Source organism: Ruditapes philippinarum, unplaced genomic scaffold (genome assembly GCF_026571515.1).
Source record: "Ruditapes philippinarum isolate M1 unplaced genomic scaffold, ASM2657151v2 ctg178_1_1_1_1, whole genome shotgun sequence".
Classification (NCBI taxonomy): Eukaryota; Metazoa; Mollusca; class Bivalvia; order Venerida; family Veneridae; genus Ruditapes; species Ruditapes philippinarum.
In genome coordinates this window covers 98,880-126,567 of record NW_026857426.1, presented here as the reverse complement: position 1 = coordinate 126,567, position 27,688 = coordinate 98,880, and the positions used below count along the sequence as shown (strand labels likewise).

The 27,688-nt window shown below is 31.6% G+C and overlaps 1 protein-coding gene across 1 annotated transcript; it reads right to left on the bottom strand.

Annotated features, from left to right (window-relative positions):
* Nucleotides 1-694: 694 nt before the first annotated feature.
* On the bottom strand, nt 695-16,727 carry LOC132749691 (1,5-anhydro-D-fructose reductase-like). Its single transcript, XM_060739547.1, has 8 exons — nt 16,473-16,727; nt 6,214-6,381; nt 5,187-5,303; nt 4,444-4,560; nt 3,379-3,485; nt 2,903-2,984; nt 1,516-2,526; nt 695-883 (listed from the first exon to the last, which is right to left on the bottom strand). The coding sequence occupies exons 1-7, from the start codon at nt 16,557-16,559 to the stop codon at nt 2,425-2,427; spliced, it is 780 nt and encodes a 259-aa protein (XP_060595530.1). The 5' UTR covers nt 16,560-16,727; the 3' UTR covers nt 695-883; nt 1,516-2,424.
* Between the last annotated feature and the right edge of the window lie 10,961 nt (nt 16,728-27,688).

The following is a 27,688-nucleotide window of genomic DNA, read 5'->3' as shown; positions in this document are numbered from 1 at the left end:
CAATATAGAAGAAGGTCTTTGGAAATTGGTGAACGTTGAAGACCGGAGAAGGTATATAGAACATAAAACAATTATTTCTTTTTAAGAAAATGATTAAATAGGCCTTCCATTTTATGAATAATTCCGAGCAAAAAATAAATAAAGTAAACACACAAGTTTACGCGGAAAATATCTCTATTTATTATGGCAGATGCCACTACGAATATTTTAATATTGTAGATTTTCAGTATAAACAATTTATTGTTTGTAAAATTTGAGATAGATATTAAAGAAACAGTGATCATTTTCAAACACATCATTCAAGTTTTTCCACCTTAAACGGTAAAATAATTATAGAAAATTAGAAATATCACGTAATAGTTTTTTGTTCTCAATTAGGTATAATTCGGACTAATTCCCTACTGGTAAATCCGTAACGTACCGGCAAACGGTATTTAGCTGGGTTTTCGAAAAGGTCAATTAACCAGTCATATACGGTTTACAGATCACATGCTCCTCCATGTACCGAAAACAGGTCACGTGCTCCTCCATGCCTCAAAAGTTAAACGCGTACCAATACCCTGCGGTCTCCAGACCGCAGGGAATAATTTAATGCTAGGAGTTCTTAAATATGTTACAATATCTCGAGGAACGTCCACTGAAATTTAGTAAATTTATACAGTAAATGTTTCGGTATATGATAAATAACACGTGGTTGTTAATATTGTTGAGTTGTATATATTACCATGAGGTGCATATAACTTACATGTATATAAAACATGTATATTGTCTACAAGAAAATATGAAAAGAATCTAGACATTTCTACTAGGTACATATTTGCCCGATAGCATGAACGAAGTTTACAAAGGTGTGTCGAACGGATATTCCGGGTGATCTTTCAACCTGAAATGGCAGAATAAATAGAACATTAAAATATATAAACAACAAGAAATCATGAGACAAATTTCCGAAAATGTCTGTCTCCTTTTGTTTTATATTACTAAACCTTTGGCTATGCGTTATAATACTTTTGTGTTTTTGCGTCATTATGACTTTTGTACCGCTGTAAACGTCTTTGTATAACTTCGAATATAACACATGATTTATGTTACTTAGTCTAATGTTAATGCCTTTTTGTCTTTTTGACGATTACATTTTCGTGCAGGATAATGGCATTCTTTTGACATAAGCAAATCAAAATGCACGCGTTTGAATTTGTACACCGCGAAGGCTGGTTGTTAAAAGGTCTTTACGGATGATATAATAAAGCTGCTAAGTATGGTGTTACAAAATATGTGTATGAAGATGTTTGTGATATAATTATAACAATAATGTTTTTCACTGCATTACATGCTTTTGCTTATCATGAAACATCTCATTTCTAACAGTCATTTTTCCATTATCTGATAATTTCAATTTTTTTCAATTTCTTTTCTTCTTTTTTTGTTCATTTTCAGGGTATATGTAGAAATTTATTTACAATAATGGGTGCATAACTTTCACTAGAAACTTGCTTAAATTGTTAAGGTACATACCTAGTCTCTTTAAATAGCCTTTTCTTTTTATTTAAAGATTTTATCATCTGCATTTCATCTTCTGACAACTCGAAGTCAAACACCTGGAACGATTGTTAAACAACCTCAATCAAGGAGCCTATTGATAGTTCACATGCTGATTTTAATACTTTGACAGAGATATATCTGACGTCACCTTGTGGTACAAATATTATCTTTATCTGTTTTCTTTTTACAAAATGCATATTCAAGCCGTACAATAAGCCTTATTAAAAAGGGAAAACACAAGGCAATTACCAACTAGGACCATAAAAACCCATGGTTAGGTTCTGCCCTAGAGATAAAGTCAGTGCTATATCCCTCATACTGAGTTGAAATATGATATATTTCTCGATCTTTTCATACCCAAATAAAACCATCGTACTGACTCAGCACTGCGGGGACAGACGGAATGTAAAAGCGGGGACGGCCAGAAGGTAAAATCTCGCCTTATTTTTCCAACAATGCTGTAGGATATAAAGTCGGGTTGAGACCAAAAAAATAAAAAATGTATTAGTCTTTGCTATGATGCGTTACTGGAATTCATCCAAACAAATAAACATCAAGAGGCAGGATTAATTTAAATAACACACATAAGTCATGAACTAACTCACTCAGAACAAATCATCGCCACCTATCATTAATTGTTTGTAACTTCACCATGGCGTTGACATAAAATTTCTTATCGGTTAAATCAAGAAAAGAATAGCTTATTTCTGTTTTGACTCAACATAAAAGCCAAAGTATTTGAATTTATTTAGAAGAACAATTACAAATTTGCACAATATAGAAAAAAATGAAAAAGGCAAGTATTATTAACCCGAATGTATAAAACATAGACCCTGGTCTGCGTATTGTAGTCAACTTAATAAAGTATTTTGAGCTTTTAGATCAGGAAAAAGTACTTGCATTTATGTTTTCTCTGATTCTAGATGGAGTGACACTTTTGGGAATCACGGCAGTTCCGTACTGTATTAGAAACCGAAGAATAACCTGTAAAGAAAGCTTAATTTCGTTTATTTCGCATTCTTTGTAATTATGTTTTTTAATAGAGTTGTTTTCTAAAATTAAAATTGTCTAGCCTAGGTTAAACACATTTCTACAGTTTACAAATCGTTGTTATTCTTTTAATGGTAAAAATATGAATGGACTTTGCATATACATATACATGATTACACATACGTTACATAGTGTTTTATCGCTTAAAATATACATGTATATGAAATCGTACATCATATATCTCTCGAACACATGATTTTACATGATATTTTGTATTAACACATTGTATCCAAAATATGAAGTTAGGATGACTAATATGTTAATATTTAGGTGTATAATAATGAGTGATATATTCTAATTTGAAGTTTACCTGTGCTACAGATTTCCCTTTTCGTTTCGCCATTTCTATGAGGACAAGATCTTCAAGAGGTCCTTGCTCTCCCGCCAGTCTCCTGAAAATATTTTATATAAAGATTAGCTTTGTCCTCACATGTAGCTCAAGTCTAGGGGTGCTTAATTTTATGTATTTTTTATAACTTGGACGTTGAATGAAAGAAATTTCTAGCGGTATAAATGGTGATAAATATTAGACATTTGAATACACGCCAATTTAAAGAGAAGCAAATGCGACCATTATCGGTCAGGTAAGCTTAAATAATGTCATGACGTAAAAGTCGTATTTCATAAGTTGCAATATGCCTGTAAAAATGGGGTACTCTAGCCTAGTGAAAGAAGATGTTACGGTATTTTGTGTGGTGATTTGAATGTCTATTAATACACAGGTCTATTCATACACATAATACACAATGATAAAAAAAGTCATTCCGAATTTAATTCCACTCTTACTCTGGGTGTGATGGACATCCTAATGGACCATACGATGTGACAGCCATTCCTTTGCCTGTACAAAACTTCACTAAACGCTCGTTGAGGAAAAAAGGTGAGACCTCAATCTGGAAATTTGAAATTTATATTGTATAAATTCATATTTGATAAATCAATTTTGTAACCATTTAAGGGGATCATATCCACTTGGTCTAAGCTTTTGTATCTCAACAATGCAATTTGTATTGACTTTAAGGTACGACATTCTTAATGGGCTCTATAAGAAATCATAGGTCAGATATATACCTTAAAGGACACCTGTCTGCAAAATTTAAACAAACTTTACAACACGGATATCGAGTTACGGTCACCGTTCTGAACTTAATCTTGGATGTTAGAAGGACCCTTTTACAGAAATAAGGAACCTATAAATAATCTACAATATCATTCTTATGAAAATGTTTTCTCATTAATTTTTGGTAGGAAACAAACAGAACAGTAACATTCAGCGACAATCCACATGAGTAAAATGATTGTTTCTACAAAAAAAATTATTTTTTGAAATATGTATAAAAAAATAATAAAATAATCCCAAAAATTACCAAAATGAGTGCCTGTTTTCACATTTTCCATATTTTTTTAAAGTATATTGGTTGATCTTGTAAAATATCAAATACTTTTACCATGTAGTTTTGATTTCATGACACTTCGAAATTATCAGGTACTATAGTTGTTATTAGATTAAGCTTTATTTAGCCAATAAATACCGATATTAAAATGATTAAAATTAAATACTTTTTTCTTCCCGAAAGTGATTTAATAGATACATAATAAGTGTTAAAAGAAGAAAAAAAAATAAAGAAAAATGGGTGACCATTTTGGGGTTTGAAACCACGGTCTAAGTTTCAATGCAGTTAACAGAAGAATACTATAAAAAGCGGGGGTGATGCATTAGGATGGTCATACCTTAAGCGGGTAGAGGTTCGAAGAAACTTGTGAATTTGAACTTATGACATAGTTAAAGGTTCAGATTTCGACAAGTGATAAGTCCCAAGCTTAAGGGAAAATGTTATACGTCTCACTGACCTGAATGTTTGACGGCTTAATGGTACAGGAATCAAATATTCTTTGCGTTTGCTCGATGGTGAAATTAGACAATCCAATATTTTTGGTTAATCCTAATTGATGACACCTTTCCATCTCCTATAACAATGATAGTTTGTTTATAATGCATACTAAAATAATACATGTAATCAACTGGTGAGAAATTACGATTCACATACCGTGGCAGACGCAGGCTCTGTCGGAATAAGATCGCAAAAAGAGAAAAATAAATTGGATTCGGAGAGTAATGTAGACCTAGTAACATTCAAACATAATTATGTATGGCACATTTTTGTTCACACATTTGAACTGACATTCATAAAGTCTTCTGAAAAGTGGTTTACGGTCTTTTTTTTTTGCTTTGCTTCAGTATGTGGCAAATCTATATCGGATTTTCTTTTAAAAATCTTTAGTATGAGTGGAATTTAAGGTGTAATTTATTTTTGATTTGACACCATGAACGAACATGCTTGTAAACTTTTTTTTTCAATTAAGACTACATTTGTCCTCATTTAATTCTTTATGAAATAAGCTTTAATGTTTCTCATATTTCCGCCCGCATTAATATTCGAGTTCGACATCTAAATGTACTAATTACTTGACAAGGCCTACAACAAATTATGCATCAGATTCTAGTTTGACAACATAACTAATCTATTAAAACCTTATTTGAGGAAATGGATGTATAAATAAGATAAATAAGTGGACTAATATATTCACGGAACTTTCTCTCCAGTCGGAAAATGTATAAGAAACATATCAACGTAGTTTGTTCGTAGTTGATTTAACGAGTCCTTCAATTCTCCCAACACGAGCTTTGGATTGTGGTGTGCATTCCATAACTGAAATGGAAATGTTAATAATATTTACATTCACGCCACGAGTGATAATTAATTGGGTTTACAGATGTAAAAGAAACAAAACATTTTTGTAATAAAATTCACGACATGAATTATCAATCCCGCTTAAACACTTGGTTGTTATATTTCATATCTTTAAGAATCTCATTAAAGCAGTTTATTATAAAAACATAGATTCTCAGTTATCAGAAAGATCTGTGCAAAAATACAAATATACAAATGTACTAAAAGTTATTTCACTCTCAGCATTGGTCTAACGCTGAGTTTTAATTGACTTCCTTTGAAACACACAGTAAAGAATAGAGGCAGGATTTTCATTTTATGTGTATCTGTCATTCTATTTGATCGAAATCGGACCATCGGATGGCATTTAAGCTGAATTTCGATGCATCGATCATCCGCCTGCGTCGCCCCTTTGTGACAATCCGATTATCGGCCACAATTTCGAATCCCATTATTTTTAATGTGAAGAATTCCGTGCTAACGGCTGCATTGTTTGTTAATGACTACGAGTCAAATAAAATAGAGCTTGTAGAGTTCTTTTAATAGAAAACGGCACAATATGCACAGTGATTAAACATATTGAAAAGGACCAAAGTTTATTTAGATTCCCGTTAATTTGTCTTTCCAGTTCCGATTAAAACATCTATACAAAAAAGTTAGATGAATCATTAAAACCACTGTGTTACATTCCTTAAATTGAGTTAAATAATTAAAACAATAGAAAATAATAATAAATGTAACAATCCAAAGTTAACTAAGTATTAAGGGATGTATCAGTGTGATTTGATTAAGTAAAACTATAACAATCTCAGGCATTACAATAGCATTGAATTTCTCGTTTCTAGTGTTTTGCTTTTTATTTTTACTTCAAAATAAGAACAAATCAAACCTTGGTAGTAATAAAAATATCTTTCCGCTTAATGACACCTTCGTTTATTTTCTTCTCTAACATTTTACCAATTGCCCCCTGGGTCCTGTAAGCCCATGCGCAATCAAAATGGCGATACCCGGCTTCTACAGCAACACCTACGACAGCTTCAATCTCATCGAGACTACCCTAACAATAGAAAATGATATACTACACAGCATACATGGGAGATTTCTGACACTGTTGTACAATTTATTTAAGCACTTTATATCGTATAAATGGTTTGTGGGATCACTATATTAAAATCAATCTTAGCGGCTTTGTTATTATTAACATAAATAATATTATTATCTCGCTTAGATGGTTTGGCAAATCCTTCTGCTTCTTTAAAATTAAACAGCAAAATGCATTTCAGATAGTCTGTTCAGAACAAGCTTCTGTAAAACTCTAGTCTTAGGATCTGACAGCCATCAATGGGAGGTCATATTCTCGTGACCATTCAATTAGTCAATCAGTGGCTAGCTTTCGCGCCTTTCAGATCGAAATCTTGCAATGAGCGAAAACAGAGAAACGCACTTTAGACACCCAGAGGATTCATAACTTTAATTCAATGCAATAAAACACACTCGATTTTGAAACATTTTAAAATAATTTTAAATCGGTAAATTTAGATAATAATCATGATGACAACAATACCTTTGTCATGCCAGACACCGGTTTTAACCAGAATGAAAATATTAATTCTAACTCCCAAACAATACACTTACAAAGATGACTTATAAAAGTAATCAATTCAAGTATATAAAACCATAATGATTATCTAACAATTAAAGGAAAAACTTACAAAAATGACTGATAAAAAATAGATTCAAGTATTTAGAACGGAAAGAAAAATAGTTCCTATTTGTATTTTTTTGTTTTTTTTTTTCAAAACAGTTTTTGATTCGGAAATACTGCCTGATCTTTGGGTAATCGGTACTAATGTCCCTTTATATAAAAAGTTCACCTCGAGAACCCGTTAAATTATCGGTCCTCATAGCTTGGTAAGGATGTTTAAGGGGTACTAGTTGATTGTGTTGTGCAAAGTGGGCTTTGTCATCCTATAAGTTCTTACAAAAAGTATTTACAAAAGTATTTACAATAGGCTATCTTAAAGTGATATAAAAATCGAATCACAACTGGATATACTGACAAATATTTTTTTAGGATTAGCAGTCAAAGAGTACTCGTGGATGTTTAAAGGTGGCGTAACGCGCAGCTTCCATTTGAAATGCGTTAACGTTATCTGTGTTTGTTTAAGGAAGCTTAGAACAGCACATATGTTAAATATCGATAATTTCAAGTTCTTGTTGTGTATGATGACTCCTCTCTTAGTATTACAGGAATTGATACATATAACCTTTTTATACATAATAATAACCACCATTCCGGCCGTCCGTCTGTTTGCAACTTATGCTCTCTGTATTTTTTGAAACGAAGAAAAGAAACTGAAACTACTTGACAGAAATGTTTATCATAATAAGTGATGGTTTGGGCTTCCTCACAAAATTGGCCAGGGCATAGTAATTTCACTTCGTAAAACACATCTAAAACCATTTGTGTAAAAGTTCGATACTAAGAGCTTAGATTGATTGTGATGCTGCATCTTCAGGCTTGTGAACCATTACAAAATTAATATGGACTTATGTTGGAAAGCACATCTAACATCTATATCGTGTGAGACTACATTGCTCAGAAATCAGATATTTGGCATGTAACAAAGCTTAGTTGACCCCTACAAAACCTAAAAACAATCCCCGGACTAGGACTCATTCAGTTTAAGTTCACTTTTAGGTACATGTACTGAGTACATTATTTTGAAATTGTCCTTGTCCTAAATTACAGTGTAGACTTTATGTATGGAAAAACATATCTAATATATATTGTGGAAAACAACAATGCCCAGGGCTTATATCTTTATTATGTAGCATTGTCGTGAAGACTGCGATATCGTTCAGAAGAACTACATGTATTTAAGAAAGACCTGGCAAAACTATTGAATGTTCTTCGGTGGTGATTGACGTTCTTTCGCGAGTGATTTGAGCTTCGTCTAGATTTACTTTATCGGTTCGAGGTATGCCGGTCGAAAACATTGATATTATGGTTTTCATGTTGTTGTACCAGTCAGGTGTTACGGTACAATAAGTTTAATAAGTTAGATTGGCACTGTTAAATGTGTAAATAATTGTTAGTGGTAATAGCGTCTGTGGGCCGGTGTATTATTTTTTTTATTACTTAAACAAATTTTCATTCCGCCGTATTTTTAATGAACATTAAATTTCTGCAGATGGAGGAACTTTTTAGTATTTTCTCACGCCTCTTGACATCTCTTTCTGTACTTTTGCATTTGCATGAATATGGTTATTTTACATGTAATAATATAATTAATTGGTAGGAGAACTCTCATATTGTAATCAAAAGTCAATTTCATAAGAAACAAGAAGAAATACAAAGTTAAAGAAACATTTACAATATTAAATGTTTTAAAATTAATTAAAAATGTCCATTTTGCGAAAAAGTAGGCCGGACTGTTTTATTTAAAGTAGAAATTCAAAAGATAACATCCTTACCAACTCAGTTACGTCGGCGGTTGGTATATTTTTTGTTATGTTTTTAAGTATATATCACATACCTACAATATCATAACGGTATAGCATGGTAATACTGGAATGCGATAGCCGCCTTATTCTTTAATTATTATAGTTGAACAATAAACATACGTTTACACCATATTCCCCAAAGTACCCACATATATTTTATACGTTTAACGTTGAAATCCTCTTACTACAGCATTTTACCTATCTTATTCGCGCCGTGGCTGTCGTGGCAAATTTTGACAGTTTAAAACACTAGCACGTTATTCACGGTAATTAGGGTCTGTCACGTTTCCCTTACCCTTTGTTGACACACTTTCCTTGTATTCTCTCCACATTTGACCAGAAACGTGATTGCCATTGCCACCGGAAACATAGTGTAAACGTATTCTTTGGCGGATAAAAAGTGATTATATTTCTTCTTTGTAACATATACCAAAATCACAAGACATGTCAGAATGCTAAACTCATTAGTAAAGCTCAGTTTTACTTTTAGTTTATTTGATACTTCAACATCTATTCGAGTTCTATAGCTTATTTCACACAGATGCGTGCTACATATCGACCTCATTTGTCACAAGTGTAACATGTTGAGTATAATATATAACATAACACAATCAGTTTATGGGAATCAAAGAGGCAATATTCATTTTCCACGTTGTTTATAGCATTTAATGAATCCAATAAGAAAAGCTATATATATTAACTAATAATTACATACATGTTTTTCGAAGAATGTAAAAGTGCCGAGTCCAACAGATGGAATTATTCCAGACCCAAGCGTTAATTGTATTGAATGTAAATCCATTGTATTAGAACATGAACTAAGTAAGGCATGTAAAAAACTATATGATAAACGTATAGGACTGTGTGCGTTGTTATCTTTTGAAAACACGTCATGAAGAATGCCAATTTATACGCAATTTAAGCAACTTATTCGAATGCCGTCTGCTATGTTAATCGTAATTTTACACTCATTATTATAGATAACAAGATAATATAAACTGAACATGTCGGTTTTTATCACAATTCAAGCAAATTCAATAATTAGACATGGTGATAATTTCATTTCAAGGAGAATTTATTTGCCAAAGTATAAATAATATTTTTAAACAAATAACAAAGCTCCATTCAACAGCCAATGCCCATTAAAAGTCAATGTGAAAGTTGAAATATTCAAATTTGTCGGTTTTGCCAAAAGTGTATTTTATGTAATCAATGTTCGCATTCATTTCGTAAAGTAATATCACCATTGTAAGTTTAAATCAATAACTTCAATAACTTGACCTGATAGTTTGTTTGTTTGATTGGGTTTTACGTCACATCGGCACAGTATAGGTCATATCGCGACGTTCCAGCTTTACTGGCGGAGGAAGACCTCAGGTGCCCTTCCGTGCATTATTTCAGGCACGAACGGGCACCTGAGTAGAACCACCGACGTTCCATAAGCTAGCTGGATAGCTTCCTCACATGAAAGAATCCAAAGTCCCTGTTGGGATTCGAACCCACAGCGGTGAGGGGCAAACCTGATAGTGAATGTCTTACAATACTGCACGTTTGTAACGTCACTTTTCATTGGATAATCGTGACGTTTATATAGTTTAATATAGACGGCTGCTGTCGATTCATGAAGAACTCTTACTTTTTTCTCTAAAAAATGATGTTTGCTGTATTATAAATTCGATATAAAGATTGTTGACAGGTTATATGGCCGTATATAAACGGTTGTTTGCTAAATAACCGTTTATATATGGTCATATAATCTGTCAACAATCTTTATAACTAATGATATAACCGTCAAGGTCAAACTCGAAGCACTTATCATTCCGCCTTTGTCATAAACGCTGTTAATACCATGTAGGAGAAAACATATTACAAAGTGATCACAAGTTTGAGCTAAATTCGATGACAAGACTTCGACAGTCAATGCTATTTTAAGGTCAAAGATTATTCTGAATGAATCAATATTTTGTTTCGTCTTATAATTGTCCGAAACGGTCGGATGTCATTTAAATGTCATGGTCAAACTATGATCATTAAATTACACTTTAAATTATTTAGAGCAGCTGACATATCGATGTAAATAGCTCGTATGGAACATGACTTAGGGATTCTGCTTAAAATTCTCTATTTTATAATCAACACTTACATGCAACAAGCATGAATTAACCTAATAACGGTTTTACAAGTATTTGAAAACCAAATGGTGACAGAGCAATTCAGTAAACAATTATGTTATGTCCACAAAATCCTTTGATAAAGTGGCACGTTCAGATTATTTTCATCATTTGATTTTTCATAGAGCAGCTGACACGGAATGAAAAGAGGTCAGTTATGTTAAAGAACATATGTATATAACATATGTTCAGACTACCCTGTTCTCATGAAGCCGTTTTTTGGTTCTGGACTTAAAAAATAGTTAAATAAAGAAAAAGAATAATCAAAGAATAATAGCAACAGATATTAAGAAGAAACATATATACATTTCCCATTTTTTAAGCCACAGCAAAATCTTTGCCGTGGGCAAAAAAGCATTCAAATGCACATCGCTCTCATCCGGTCAAACTTCAGCTCGAATGTTTTTCATTAGAATAGCTGCAGTAGTAGAAACATATTTAGGTCTTCAAAATACACATCTGCATCGAAATTGTCCAAAATGTTAGACTACACATAAGACCGATTCCTTTACATCTTTCTTTTTACCCGGACGATCTAGAATTACTAAATCCTACAACAAAACAATTTAAATCATTTAACATGGTGGTTAAAGATTACACCCAGTAATTGTTTTACAGGGCAAATCTTTCCTACAATGGTCAGCAAAGCTCACGTTCACTTGCTTCTCAGAGAGGGTGGGTTACATAAGTTAAATAACGGTAAGTATTTTCTTCCCATCCCCTCTCTTAATCTGTTTTGTGCTCTGCGCCCCTTCATTTCCCTTTACATCCCTAGTCCCTTTAATTCCCACATTGGCCCCTTTTGGTTCTTTTATTATCATTTTACTTATAATATATCCCTTCCCTCCTTTTACTGTCCTTTTTGTCCGGTCCCAATTTTTTCTCAGTGCCTTCTGGTATAATTGGATTGTGTGAACGTCCCTTTGCCTTATTGATCTTGAGTGGTTTCACACAGGTCAGTAAGACGGCACCAGACCACATGTGTTAAAAGTATACTCATGTATTTTAATTACTAGAGTCTAGGAAGTTAAAAGTCGGATTGTTGAAATATGTACTTTTCTATTTTCTCTCAGGCGAGTATAACTTCAAACATAAAACATATTCTTCACATTTTTCAGGAAAATCTTTGATGAAATATCCATTTTTGCACGTTTATAATTAACAAAATTTTGCTACCAATCGGACTGTTTTTTGTTTTTTTTTGTTGACTAGAATACTTTTTTATTCTAAAAAAATCTAAAGGACTAAACTAGGCAGTTCAACTTCAAATGCTTTTTTAAAAAAATGATATCAAGTACTAATGCAAATCTTTGGTGCGCTACAATCTTTGGTTTTGATATGCTAACGATATTCTATCTTCGAGTGGACAGGATGTTTACAATAAAATCAAGAATTATGTTTTAAAGCGAAACTCAAGCGATGTAAATCTGTTAAACATCTGCAAAATTATGTGAGTTCTAAAGTTTCAAAACAAAAAGTAATGTAAGCAATGTTTGCATAACAATGACATGATAATTATTTCTTGTAGCTATTAAGAAAAAACCGATTTTATAAACAATGAAATTAAATTATAGCATATTTATATCGATGACTTTTCACAGAAGAACAACTTATATTTAAGGTGTCCCTTTTGCTTCTTTTACGTTTGACATTAGAAATTGTGTAACCATTTACAAATTAACCTAAACATTATAAAATATCATCATACCTGTACATAATATTTTAGAACTATCCTCTACATTATATTTTATAGTGGCAAAACTATCCCCTACATTTTATCATAGAGCTATCCTTAAATTTTCATTTTAGAATGGTAAGACCTATCATTTACATTTTATTTTAGAATGACCAATGAGATTCACCGATTTCATATTGTAATTTTAAAATGACCAATGAAAATTCTTCTAATGTTTAGTGCTTCCGAAGTCAAACGGAAAACAGACGGATTTCGTCCGAAAAAAAGAACATTTCGAGTGGGAGCGATAACGCAGTATCCTACCACCGGCAAGAGAAAGCCGATTTTCTGTACGAAATCTGCTGTAGTCATTGTATTATTGCTCCGCGCCCACAGGCACTGAGCTATTTGTGTTTACTATTTTTTTTGTCCATGGGCCCGGATTTGATCATTTAGTCCTTTCGATTTACAGCTTAAAATAAATTCGCATTCAAGAACTCCTTTCGATTTCTATATTGGTTTCCCCTTCGGTGATTCGCAACATGTCATATTAATGAATGAGAACCGGAAAGCAGTTCTGCTGTACATGAATTCGAAAGCTATAAATAGCTATAAAATGTTCTGATTTTTGACACTTAGGTTATACATTTGTTATTTCCCATTTTTAGTAGTACATGAAATTATAATTTTGTTACATTTTGAATTACATTTACACACAGCATATCAAGTATACTATAAGTGATTTGAATTTGTCAATATAAAGAAAGGCATAAAACTTTAATAATTTTACTTTTGATAATTATTTTTAATTTATATTTATGAAATTAAATGTTTAATAATAACATTTTGATATATTGGTTGTTTTTCAAATAATTAAACTTTAGTAATGTTACATTTCATAGGCGTCATTGATACAGCTTCTAAATTAACTCGTGAAGGGTATGACTGGTGACCAGAGCTGCATTACTGGTACTGGTACTGCATTACTATCATAAACGTGGTACTGCTACTGCATTACTAGGCAGTATTTTTGGTTTTGATAAATATAGCATCAATTCTTTTTCATAAAATAAAGCTGTAAATTACATTATTTTATTTTTTTGAAAAAGTAAGTTATCAAATCTATAGATAATTTGCTGCCTGAAAAGTAAGTTATCAAATCTATAGATAATTTGCTGCCATACATTAACATAGTACTCATCATAAAAAAAGTACCAAAGACTTTAAGTGAAAATTAAATTGAGATAAACAGACTCAGTTACTCTTTACCTTAAAATATCCTTATTAAAATCTTTTATTACTTTGTATTTACTAGTAAAAGAGCAAAATGATCACTAAGTAATTGCTTCTATTCTAAATAATCCTATTTCAAGTGATATTGTTAGCACCATAAAAAGTTGTTATTTACTTTGGTATAAAACTATAAATTGAACAGAGGTGTGAAGGTGTGAAAGGCAACAAAAGACTGTTGTGTTTTAAATGAAAGATGATTGCATTGTATTACAGTTGACTGGTTACAAAACCATAAGATATGACATGGATATATGTTGTCAATATTGTTTGTTAAAAGTATGTTAAAACTATAAAGTTGTAAAAATGTTATAGTAAATTATGATTTTATTTCTTTGCTGAATAATATTTGCAATTATTTGTTTGACACTGTATTTATTCAAACTTTGATGAATATAATAAAAGTAATGGTACTGATACTTAATTACTTGACCAAAAAATGTACTGGTACTGCAGTACTGAGCTAAAATCTCGTACTGGTACTGGTAATGGTACTGCATAATTTGCCAAGTACTGGTACTTAAGTACTACACCCTTAGTACTGATGCAGCTCTGCTGGTGACATGTCCGGGGTCCGTACTCGACAGCGAAACCTGCATTTTGTGGCTTTACGAGCGGATTGACCCTCGTTAAGTATAGGCGATAGCATCATTGGTAGATCTGCATTTTGAACATGAAGTGTAATGTTTTTTATGAATGGTTTTAAAGCAATTCAACAAAATAGTATATTGATCTCCAAATAAATCAATTAACAAAAGATGTTTTTATATATATCACCAATGTCAAATAGCTTTTATATCTTTGACTTGCACGAACATGATGTTAGTGAATTTCCTTATACCTGCCTAAAATTCAGGTAACAGTCTTCTATTATATTAATAAATACTGTATCACCATGTAACGCGTGTATAACAAACAAAAAATTCCCGAATTTGGTCTTTTTGAAATTCATCCCATTTTTTTTTCATTCCAGAGTGTGTTCTACTTTCAGTATTGAAAGAAACCATTTTTTTCTTAATTTGACATGAAAAAATGCATGTAATATTACTATATTATAATATTAGTCCCTTTTGTTACTATTTGTATATTTGTTACAATAATAATAATAAAAAACAGACTTTGATATTTTTATCATCTTATGTTACTGACTACAGTAGTTACACAAACAGAACATAGTACAGTCATGTCACATAACATTTACAAGTCTTGTAAGTCTTGTTTGTATTCAATGGAATTACTTTCCTTACCAGGTAGGCATCAGTGAAAGCATTTTTTATATTAAATATCTTTCCCCTTTTTTTAATTATGGACAGTGCATAAGATAAGTATAATTATGCAAAAAATGGTTTACAAAACATTCGGAAAAAATCTACAATAGTACTTAATCTGAATATAACATGACCTGTGCGTAGGAATAATTTGGTAAGGTATCTGTAATTAGCGCATTTTTTTTTTTTTGCGCGGAGCTTCTCAATTGCTGCATTGCAGCAACATTTGTACTTGTTTATATACAATGGGTTTAGCTCTTAAATTTGGTTTGCTAATCATGGTCATGCGACTACATAAATAGGTAAAGAAGCAGACGCTTGTTTTGGTTGAGTCTATTATGTTTTGTTTTGGGGGTGAGTTGTCACACACAAATTTACAATTTATATGCATTTATTATTTTCCAATGATTGTTACTATCTTAAATGCTTCTGGGATTGTTGTTTTATCAATTTATTTCTAAATAAAATTGTTATAGGTCTATTAACGGAATAATTTCAACGTGATGGTTTAAGCCAATGAAAAAACATCAATATTATTACAGTCAGGCATAGAAGTAAATCGATAATCTTTATGTAGCAAACAAACTTTGAATTGCAAGTATTTTTTGAATTTTTTTTCATATCATTTCGGCAGGATAAACTGTCCGAGGAGTGCCAGATATTTTCGTATCGTTAAATGGCTGCCATTTACAGTATCAAGTGATAATCCCAAGCACCACCGCTACTTAGCGCGGGAATCATAAATATAGCTAACCTCAGCGCGTCGCATAGGATGGAAAATACCTTTTTCATATTTTATTGTAATAAATATTTACAAACTGTGTCTTTCGGGATTTTATCAATATATAACCGATAATGATGTTAATATGAATAAATAATCATAAATGCCTATCTGCGACTATGATTTACAATAAAATTCTACCTTTAGTATATTAAAAAGGTTTTTAATTTCCTGTAATTTTATTTTGTGATTATGCTTCAAAGCAGTCAATTGACCGTGAATTTTCTTTTTATATTTTGATTTCCTTGAAATAATTTTTCTCATCTGAAGGCATGCAACTTTAATATGATGATACATTAATTACATTCCATGAAAATGTTTAAAATATCTCATTACATGTTTGTTCATTTTACATTACACCTTTCATGCAGCAAACATAAAAAGTCTTCACAGATCGTACCTATATTACATACGAATGTATGTAATATTTTACTTGTTTACTAATATAGTACATACATGTTCACCGAAGAAAGTAAAAGTTCCGAGTCCAATAGATGTAATATATCCAGATCCTAAAGTTAACTGTATTCTATGTAAATCCATTATATAACTACATGTACTAAGCAATGTATATATAAAACTATATTATAGCTGTGTATTAGCTGTGTGTGTATATTTGTTACCTATTCATTCACACGATCTTATCAACGATAAAACATTTTTATTATCAACACACAGTGTGCATTATCATGCAGAATGTCAATTTAACACGCAATCTAACCGTTTTTCGAATTTCGTCTGCTAACCAACACGTACTTCTAACATAATCTATTTCTGTTGTAACATACTGTATAATTTTTAAACCATTGAAAATACATAGCTCGCCGCCAATCGATACGAATATATATATGGGTTTTTTTGTAGGCCAAACTTGCTGTAACAAATGCAGAAACTACTTAATCAATTCACTAGAAATTACCCTGTTTATCGCCGTCCTTATTGGCAACGTAATCATAAATTCTTAAATTTGAGATGATCGCCCCAAAAGACTTAATCCATTTATTAAATGGTACTTCAGCTACATATAATATCTCAAGTAAAAAGGGGAAAAGTCTCTTTTCAGTCCTACCTGATCATTTAATCAGTTCCTATATATCTATATATAGGTACGTATAGAGAGATTCTACTTTAATAACAGGCTTTTTACGTTTGTATACTTTTATACGGGCCCAATATACGCCTTAATGAAAAATTGTTTTAGCAATAAAAATAATACAGCGGCCCGCAAACGCAAAGGTTGAGGCAACACATTTTAAAAAATATTTTATGATATAACAAAATAATTCACTACCACTAACTATTATTTATACATGCATATGTGTCAATTAAACTTTATAGTATCGTACCGTAACACCTGACTGGCACAACAATATGGAAACCATAATATAAATGTTCTCGACCGACAGATCTGGCGTACATGATAAAGTACATCTAAACGAAGCTCAAAGCTGTCGTGAAAGAACGCCAACAACCACCGAAGAACATTCAATAGTTTCGCCAGGTCCTTATTTCAGAGTTCTTCTGAACGATATCGCAGTCTTCAAGACAATGCTACATGATAAATATATAAGCCCTGGGCAATGTTGTTTTCCATAAGATATTAGATGTGCTTTTCAAAACATAGGGCGGGCGTTACTTTTAGCCCATGGTCGTAATTTATGTAACTTTTTTAGAGGTCAACAAAGCTTTGTCTGAAGATAATGCAACATGTCAAATTTTCTAAGCTGTTTGTTATTAAAGTTTAACACAAGTTGACTTAAGTGTGTTTTTTTCCATTTCATGTCAAACAATTAAGTTATTACTATGGTGTGGCCAATTGTAGGGAAGCCAAACCAAACTTGGCACATCGTCCTCATTATGTTAAACACATTTCTGCAAGTAGTTTTCAGTTTTTTTTTTCTTCGGTTCAAAAGAAACAGAGCGGACACTATGTTGCTAACCAGACGGAATGCTGATTTACATTGTGTATAAAAAGAGCTATATGTACTCAATTCCTATTTTACTAAGATACTGCTCAAATGAGTCCATAATACCAAGAACTTGAACTTATCTATATCTTACACATATGGGTTTTTCTAGTCGTAAGTTTTTGAAATGTAAAATTAACGGGCAAAAATATTTTAAATTTAAAATATCTTGTACATATTTTCCCCCCTTTTTTTTAAAACACGTTATTTTCTGCTAAAGTAAGGGTGTTTTTTTAACAAAGGGTTATTTTTATTCTATTTCGAAAAAAAAAAAAGAAATAACTGAAACGAGCGATTCTATGATTTTATGTTTTCAATTGTTAAAACATTTTATTTTATGTTATCGCTGATAACCCCTTTTAACTTTGGATGTAAAATTTTTTTTTTTTCTTTACTTTTTTTAGGGGGGGGGTGGTGATTTAAATTACCCAACTTTTAATTTTATAACGCACCAAAAAAATAATACATTATTCTTTTTACTTTTTTAATTTAACGAGGGAGTGTAAAAGAAGTGGTTTTAATGATTATTAATTTTTTTTGGAGTTTTTAAGTGGAAAAAAAGCACTTTTTTCGTTTTTTTCAATTTTTTAATCACTGTGCATATTTGCTGATTTCTATAAAAAATCTACAAGTAGTTATTGTATTTTGTGTCATTAAAAAAAACGCAGTTTTTGCATAAATTTCCTACTTAAAAGCGGGATTAAACTTGGTTGATAGTGGAATTAAAAAAGCCCCGATGCAGGGGATGAAAATTTTAAAAACCATTCAAATCCAAAACCGATGGCCCGATTTTAATCAGTTTGAGTTGTACCCCGCTTTTATGGCCCCGATTAAAAAAAATTTATTTTTCCAAAAGGAAATGCAGTCGCATAAAAAAGAAAAAAATTTTTTGGGGGGGGTAAGGAGGGATAAAATGCCCAAAAAATTTCTTCTTTATTTTTTTGTATATTTAACAGGATTTAAATAAAAAAACAGTTTTAAACTAAAATTGGGGCCTGGGGGGCCCGAGTGGTTAAAGTCGCTGACTTGAGATCACAGGTCTCACCACTGTAGGTTCGATCCTCACTCGGGTCGAAATCTTTCATGTGAGGAAGCCATCCAGCTGGCTTACGGAAGGTCGGTGGTTCTACCCAGGTGCCCGCTCGTGCCTGAAATAAAACTGCCCGGAGGGGCACCCGGGGTCTTCCTCCACCAATAAAGCTGGAAAAAAATCGACGAAAAAATCTCAGCGGGAGCTTCTAGGATGACCCGACTTGAGTTTACGGTCGCCCATATGGGCTTTCCGGCGGCGACCTTAAATAAACGCATTTAAAAAAAAAAAAAAAAAAAAAATTTGACTGAAAATGTGTTAAGACGTTAGGCAGTGATATTAAAAATCGAGTAACGCTCCCTTTAGTATTTTAAAGAGATTTCTCTGATAACTTAGAAACTATATATTATATGGAAAAATGAATACGTTTTAGAATAAAGGGTTTTTTTTAAAATTAAAAAATAAAATTAATGTAATGTTTAACGAGCTTGATCATCCCCTTGTCATGAAATTAAAAGTTTTTCTTTTTTTTCGCATCTGAAAACCTTTTTCAAAATTGGGGCGTGTCTGTACTTTTTTTTTTTAAACCGTTTCTGTACCCGTAGGTTTGTGAAACTAAAAAAAAGAAATATTTTTACATGTTTTATAACAGATTTAATATAAAATTTAAAATTTTTTTTTATAAGGTACTGTGAACAAGAAATTTTGGGCTTAAGCAGTACCCCAGATTTTTTTGTCATGTTAATTTTTTAAAGTGTTTTAAAATTTATGTATTGTCAGTAAAAAAAAAGTAATTTCATAGCATTCAACCCACGTAAAAAAAGAGCCAATATGCATGCGAAAATTTGGCATTATTCCTTAGTCCCAAAGAAAAAATATGGTGATAAATATTTTAGTCATTCATTGCATATAATATGTTAATCACTTCTTGACTAGTGAAAGTTTTTGTTTTTTCTTAATTTCTTTTTTACATTTTGAAAATTGGATTTTTTTTACAGTTTTGACTCATCTGGAGACATGTGGTGTTAGGTGTCCAAATGACAAATTTCTAATTTGAATAAATGATGAAATTTGAGTTTTTGAAGGATGTTAAATATGATTTATAATGATTAGATTATGATAAACTGATACTGACAATATTCGAACAAGTCGATTTAAATGTGTAATGTGCAATTTGCATGGTAAAGGCAGTGGCCTATTTATCATAAAGGATTATAAGTCGATTTAAATGAGTAAAATGCATTATGCAGGTTAAGAAAAAATTTTGGTGGCCCATTTATAAATAGGATAACATTAAAGTAATATTAATAATCGTTTAAAAGTTTTAAAAAAATGGGGCTTTCTAACAAATTTAACCCGGGCTGGAAAAATTCCCTGTTGGGGGACTTTAAAAATTTGGAAAAAAAAGAAATTTTAAGTCATTACATTGTGTAATATACTTTTAACTGTGATAAGAAAAATTTGAAAAATATTTACGTTTAAGCTTTGGGAAGCGTGTTAAAAAAGTAGCGCTAAAAACCCTTTTAAATTTTTAAAATTTAAAAGCAAAGATATAAAATTTAAGTTTTGATTTTCTCAATAATATCAAAAGTATTCCCCTCAGAAAGAGTGTAAAAATTTAAAACAAGTTTTTTTAAAGAAGATAAAAAAGCAAAAAGGGGGGGAAAAAAAATAATGATTTTAAACTTGTGAGAGCTGACATATTTGAAAACTCATCATGTGAGCTAGGACTTAATAAGATCAAATCGCCTATAGCTATCAATACAAATCCTGAGTAATAAACATATTTTTAAAAGAAGTGCATGTGAAAAATAATACAATTTCAATATTTTAAATTATTAGGAGTGTGAACTTATTCATACATTTAATCATACCGTGAAAAAGAAAAGCATCACCAATTTCATGATTTTCTGACACTACGCCAGTTAATGCGTTGATTTACTTAGCAGTATTGTTTGGCAATATTTAACCTGAGTGACACTCAAATTTTTACCATTTCATGATAAATGTTGAGAACTGCTTTAAGCCGGTGCAGTGACCTTAAGATTTTAACTGACACATTTTATTGGCATACCATCAATAAACACACTCAAACCGAGCCTGCGACTATTTTCAATTTTGTCGTTTTGGTTTTTTTGTTCTTTAGGAATTGTTTCGTGTTTTTTTCTGATTTAAACGGAGAGGGGAACGAAAAGGGGGGGGATATGCCAAAAATTTTTTCAAATTAAAAATTACTATAAAAAAAACTTTCTTAACGTTATGTATCGTGTGGTTTTGGTTTTGTTCCTAACTGATGATTTTTCCCTTTACTTTAAAGTATTTTTTTATGTATATAGTTTCGATTTGTTAATGTTTTGGATAAAAGTGCTGTTGATTTTAATTCAAAAAAATTTTGTCAATAAAGGGCCAATATACTTAAAAACGCTGATCACAGGAGTATTTAATCAAAAGAAAACCCCCTGCGCGTCATAAAGTTAAATTTATCCCCGTTAACTGCAAAAATTATGTGATTTGCAAAAGAGATATGAGTAAATTATGTCCCGATTTTTTTTTCATCGCTGTTGTTCAAGTGTTAATTGTTTTTTAGTTAAATGCATAAATTTTTAAAGTGATGTTTTTTTTTCCCTAGACGAAAACGATAAAAAAATTTGAAACAACAGTTTCCCCACAAAAGGAGGGGTGCACGTATACTCTTCTTTGGTAATGTTTGTGTTTTCATCATGAAATTACTTTAAATATTCTCAAAGTCAAATTAAGTTGGTTTAAAAAGCCCTATTTAAATGTATTAAAACATCAATAGCTTGTTTTCCAAAAAGGACTACTTTGTATTTTTTGGTGTTATCGTTAGTGGCTAGCTGTCAATCAACTTCCAGATGAATAATTTTAACTGTTCGTGAATACAAAAACAGAGCCGTAATGCAAGTGAGGACGCTTTAAACATAGGTAAACCATGCATGGTATTTGTAGTGATCCACTTTTATTTTTAGGGTAGTCCCCGATGACATAGAAGTGCGTAGGTGTTGCAGTGGAAGCCCCGGATATCGACATTTTGAAAGCGCATGGGCTTACGGGACACAGGAGGCAATTGTAGATGAGCGTTGGAAAAGAAAATAACCGAAGGTGTCTTAGACGAAAAGATGTTTTTATTACCACAAAAGGTTTTCTTTTTTGGGTTTTAAATTTAGCTTTTTTGTAAAACTTAATTTTTGCAAAAATGCCAAGTTGTTGAAAAAAAAAGGGGGGTACAAAAGCTTATAATTAAAACGGGCCATGAGATAATTTTTTTTATTGATTCGTGGTTTCAGTCAACCAAAATTATCTTTTTTAACTAAAAAGATATTAAACTCATTATGAAAATTTCTCGAAAAGTGTAAAAAACTTGTTTAAAAAGGTTCCTATTTCATTATGGGAAAAGCATCACAAACCCAAACCGTGTTGGGGGAATTGAAGGATAGTTAAAAATTAGAAAAATAAAGTGACATGTTTCTTATGATTGTCAAACTGCAAAAAATTGGGAATTATATTTTTTTTTTTGCAATGCATACATTTTTACATAAAAAGTTTTTCAATGAACGTTTTTTGAAATATAAACATGTATGTTAAAGGGAAATTATTGTTAAAGATTTTGTCATCAGTAATTTTAATTATTAAAGTATTATGTAAAACCAGTCATGTTGAAAACTGGTTTCATTATTGTATAATTTTAAAAAAAGGTATTACATGAAAAGATAAGAGAGGGATTTCCAGAGACATTTTAAAATAATTTGCGAAAACAGATAAAAACAATCATGTAAAAATTTTTAGCTTTATAATATACATTTTTGTTTTTTTTGACTATGTGTTTTAAAATAGTTTGCTTTAACCCAAAAAAACTAATCAAATGGTTACTTGTTTTTTAAATTTGGACCAAGATTTAAGCGGAGATGTAATTTTGCAACAGGCAATAGTGATATGCATCTACCCATTGAGGACTGAAAAATAAAGACTTTCAACTTTTCGCTTGTTCTTCATGGTGCCAAAATTTAATTTTAAAATTGTGGAAAAATAAATTTTCAATTTTTTAAAATTATTAGGACTTACTTTTTAATTGATTCTTTTTTCCCTGCTCCAATATTGCATAGTTTTGTTTTAACCGGACTACTGAAGTGAAGGGGGGGAAGACTTTTTAGAATATAAAGGTTTCCGCCGTTTTTTTGCTATAGGGTTTATTTTTTCTTTTAAAATAGAGAGAAATAAAACCCTAAAAAAAAGTCAAAAAAGGCAAATTAAAATGTTGAGGTCGGTTTGATGAGCTGTTTATAGACGGTATGTCAAGTCAAACTACCCCCACGCCCCCCCAGCCCGGTTAAGCAAAACATTATTAAAAATAACTGGAAAATTTAAATTTTTTTAAACACCGATTTAATTCATAGGCGGTTTTTCATGGAACCTTTATGGAACCTTATGCCTTCCATGAAAAGCGGCATATGGTCCCCCCAAAAAAAAAATTTCTGTTGTTTTGTTGTTGTTTGTTGTGTTTATTTTTGTTTTAATTTTTTTTAACAAAAGTTTTTGTTTTTGTCTTAAAATGATTTATCGCCATATAAACACTAGTTTTTATATGAATGAAAACACTTAATCGGTCATAAAAGTATTCTAATTATAGGCGGATGGAAAGATGTCATCAATTGGATTAGCAAAAAATATTGGGGTTGTACTAATTTCACCATCGAGCAAACGAAAAGAATATTTGATTGCTGTAGCCATATAAAAGCCGTCAAACAAGCAAAGTCAGTAATTTAAGTGAAAATATTGAAATTTTAGTTTAAACGGCCTAGATATCACGTCACGTTTATACGACAACGATAAAGTAAAATTACCTCACCGTTGGGATGTTAAAATGTATTATTCTGTGTGGATGTTCCTTTTGATTTGTGTAATCATAAGCCTAAACAAGTTCAGACGAAATAACGAATATCTAGTAACAATTTGCTTTTTTTGTTGACAAAATATCGAGTAAAGAATATATAACAGTTAACATTTTTGGTATTAACAGATTGAAGTTTTATTACCATATTTCCTCAAGAGCGTTTGGTAAAGTTCTGTTTTAGGCAGAGGAATGACTGTGACATCGGATGCCCTTCAACCCAGTGTAAGATTATATTTTAACATCAGACCCTATTAAATTCACCCTCAATGTGAGGCTGGCGTTAGGATAGTCAATGTTATTTGTCAATTTTTGATGTTATTTATCATCTTTTCATCACACTTGTTAACATGCTTTCTCAATAATATGAATGATTATGATAAATATTATCTGGAGTTAATAAAAAGGTCACTATGTCATGTCAAATGAAAACTGATTGGAATTACACTACAGAGACAACATACAGCAATAAATTGGTTTTAAAATATAACTGTATGTTGTTATAATCTTGTGTTGGGTTTAAATCTAGATCACCTGTTTAAAAATTGAGAAAACCCTTTTTTACACTTAAACCCAAATTATTATTTGATCTTTATTTTGTTAGGATGCATTTCCTTTTTGATAATGTATTAGTTTTAGAATTGGAATTTTGAGGTTAAAAACTTTCTCACCAATCATGTAAAAAAATCATCTTGTCAATACAATTTGTGGACTGATTGATCTTATACAGATGACCTTGCGGTAGCATTCCTGTTAGACAAAATTATGACTTTATGACAGCATTTCGGCATATTTGGTGGATAATCATATTCATCTCGTGGCATAATCTCGTAAATAATTGTGGTTATAATATTGACCTCAAGCAGCATTCAAGCTTATCTGGTGACTTAATATTGATCTCTGACAGGTTTCTGGCTTAATTGGTAAATATGATAGTGACTTCTTGTAGCATTCCGGCTTAAATAGTGGTATGAAATTATACTCTTTGCAATTGTTCCGCTAGTTTGAATGCACTTTTTCATGTTGTAGTGGGTATCTCAACCTTTATTGACAACCGTCGTTCGCCCGACTGGATGTTTCTTTCACTAAAAATCAACATAGATAGAACTTGAAACCAAATTTTAGTTAATTTAAGCAATAGACCATTTGACCTATTTAACATGCATGTTCTTTTTTTTGTTGTAAAAACATTTCCTTACCTAATAAAATTGCTTCTAGGAGATTAGCGGGAAAACAAGGCCCAGTCCTTATTTAAATAGCTTAACGTAAAGGAAAATCAGAAGCACAGGTAAACTTCAAATATTTATATTTCACACTTTTTGTTGGCATCAACCATTCATGGATTTTCAAAATAAGTAATTCGTAGTGTACTTTGCGTATATAGAAAGAATACTTTTGTAGGGCTTAAAATTTCGATTTCCTTGTTATTTTTATAATAAGTTTAGTTAATTAAATTATAAAATTTGCCTGAATAGGATTTTAGCAGGTCTTGAAATATTTCTGTTGATCAGATATTACATAAAAATATTGATCAAAGTATGTGAATTCAGGCTCATTCTTTAGAAAATGGCTAGATAAATATGTACGGTTTTATGAAATAGTGTGTTAAAATGACCTAAAGTTCCATTTCCACACAGGTCATTCTTCGATTTCTCATACAGTGTGGAACTTCCGTGATTCCCAAAAGTAGTACCCTAGCTAGAATCAGCGAAATTATAAATACAAGAGTACATATTTCGTTTTAATAGCTCGCCATATTTGAATGAGCTGACAAATATATAACGATTAACAGGGTGTGTATTTATTTTTAATGACAATCAAAATACAACACTTTTAAAAACATTGTAATGGTTTCACAAATAGACATTTTGTTGATTTAAAACAGGGAAATAAAGATTCTAAATAGTCTGAGGAACGTCCAGTTCTTAATTTATTTATATGGATGTCTGCCTCGATTATCAACATTCCTGTCGAGCAATATAAGAAAAACTTTCAAACCCATTTTTCACAACTTACCCACTGAATTGTTTGGAAAAAGCGAGAGATGTGGAATTTACATGCGTTTTTGCAATCATCCTCTACATGTCATGTTTGATGAAAATGGCTTTTGTTTTGCTTTTCTGGAGGATGGTTATGGAGACGAAATTTTAGAGGTCGGTCACTTGCAGAGAAGTTGGTAAACTGGTTAGTTACCCAGGAAGTCGGTTAGTTTGTCTGACCGCAAAGAATTGACAATAGTACATGTATGAAATATATCACACATCTTTGTAGCCATAAAATAATAGAAATTTTAGACGGAAACAAAAGAAAAGTGACATCAGGTACATTACTAGTCTGTTATATGGTATGAACAGCTAATGAGACTTTTATTATCTTAAACATCTAAGTGATAAAATCATTATTCCTACAACGCTTAGTATCATACATGTATAATATACTTGTCCATTTTTAATCCGGACCAAACCATTTATAAAAACAATTTTAAAAATGACAAGATTATTTTTTAAGGTATTCGACTTCGAGTTGTCAGAACCAGAAATGCAGACGATAAAATCTTTAAATAAAAATGAAAGACTGTACTATAGTAATTTGTAAGTAACACTTATAACAACTGTGTAGTTTTAGTAATGCAAACATTATAATAATTGCTATAATAAATGAGCCATGTCATGACAAAACCAACATAGTGCGTTTGCGACCAGCATAGTTCCAGACCAGCCTGCGCATCCGTGCAGTCTGATCAGGATCCATGCTGTTTTCTACTTGTAATAGAGTTGGTTAGCGAACAGCATGGATCCTGATCAGACTGCGCGGGTGCGCAGGCTGGTCTTGATCCATGCTGGTTGCAAACGCACTATGTTGGTTTTGTCGTGACAGCGTCTCAAATATAATAGAGCTTTAAGATAAGAAAAAATAAGTCAAAGTATGCAGCATTGTGCTACTCAGGGATGTTAAGCAGTTATAAATGCATTCTTTTTTAAGATAATCAGTATAGTTTTGTGTTTGACAGGTATATGTTGGCATAATTCTTACGTTGTAGAGTAAGAAGAAACACAAAAATATCATCAACTAAAGAATCCTTTTAGTAAATTGTCACCAGATTTCTCTGTATTCAGGTACGTAAATGTTCTTTTCTTATCGTTTCAGGTTGAAAGATCACCCGGAATATCCATTCGATGCACCTTTGTAGGTTTTATTAATGATATGGGCTATTTTACTTTGGGGGGAACCTGACAATGTATATTTTATTATAAAGATTATTATATAAATGTACGGGCTTTGTCAAAATGTAAGGATTTTATTTGTTGCCTTTTCCATACAATGGTAACGGGATGTCCGCGCGTGAGAGTGTTCGAAGTATATACTTTGTTTCTGACCTGTTCATAATGTCAGAATGAATCATAAACAAGTAGTCCTTAACCAGTGTTAATAGGCAGTTTAACACCGTTTTTCTTAATTAAAACTAATATTCATGAATACCAGAGACTGTTTATCAAATCAATTTTGTAATAAATGTTTGTTTACCATGACACTCGTATGTTTGTAACGTTTAATGAAAAAAGTCATACAAAAATTTCGAAACTTGAGGGCCTATATTAATTTTCTGTTTTGAAGATTTATTTTCACAGCCTGGTCACCAACGAGGACATCCTTTACATGCAAGTCCTTTATGTTGGAAAGTAGGTATGTCCCTACATTCGTCTGGTATAAATTCTAGAGTACAAGCTTGAACAGGACATTGAGTATCTGATGCAGACGACATTTCATC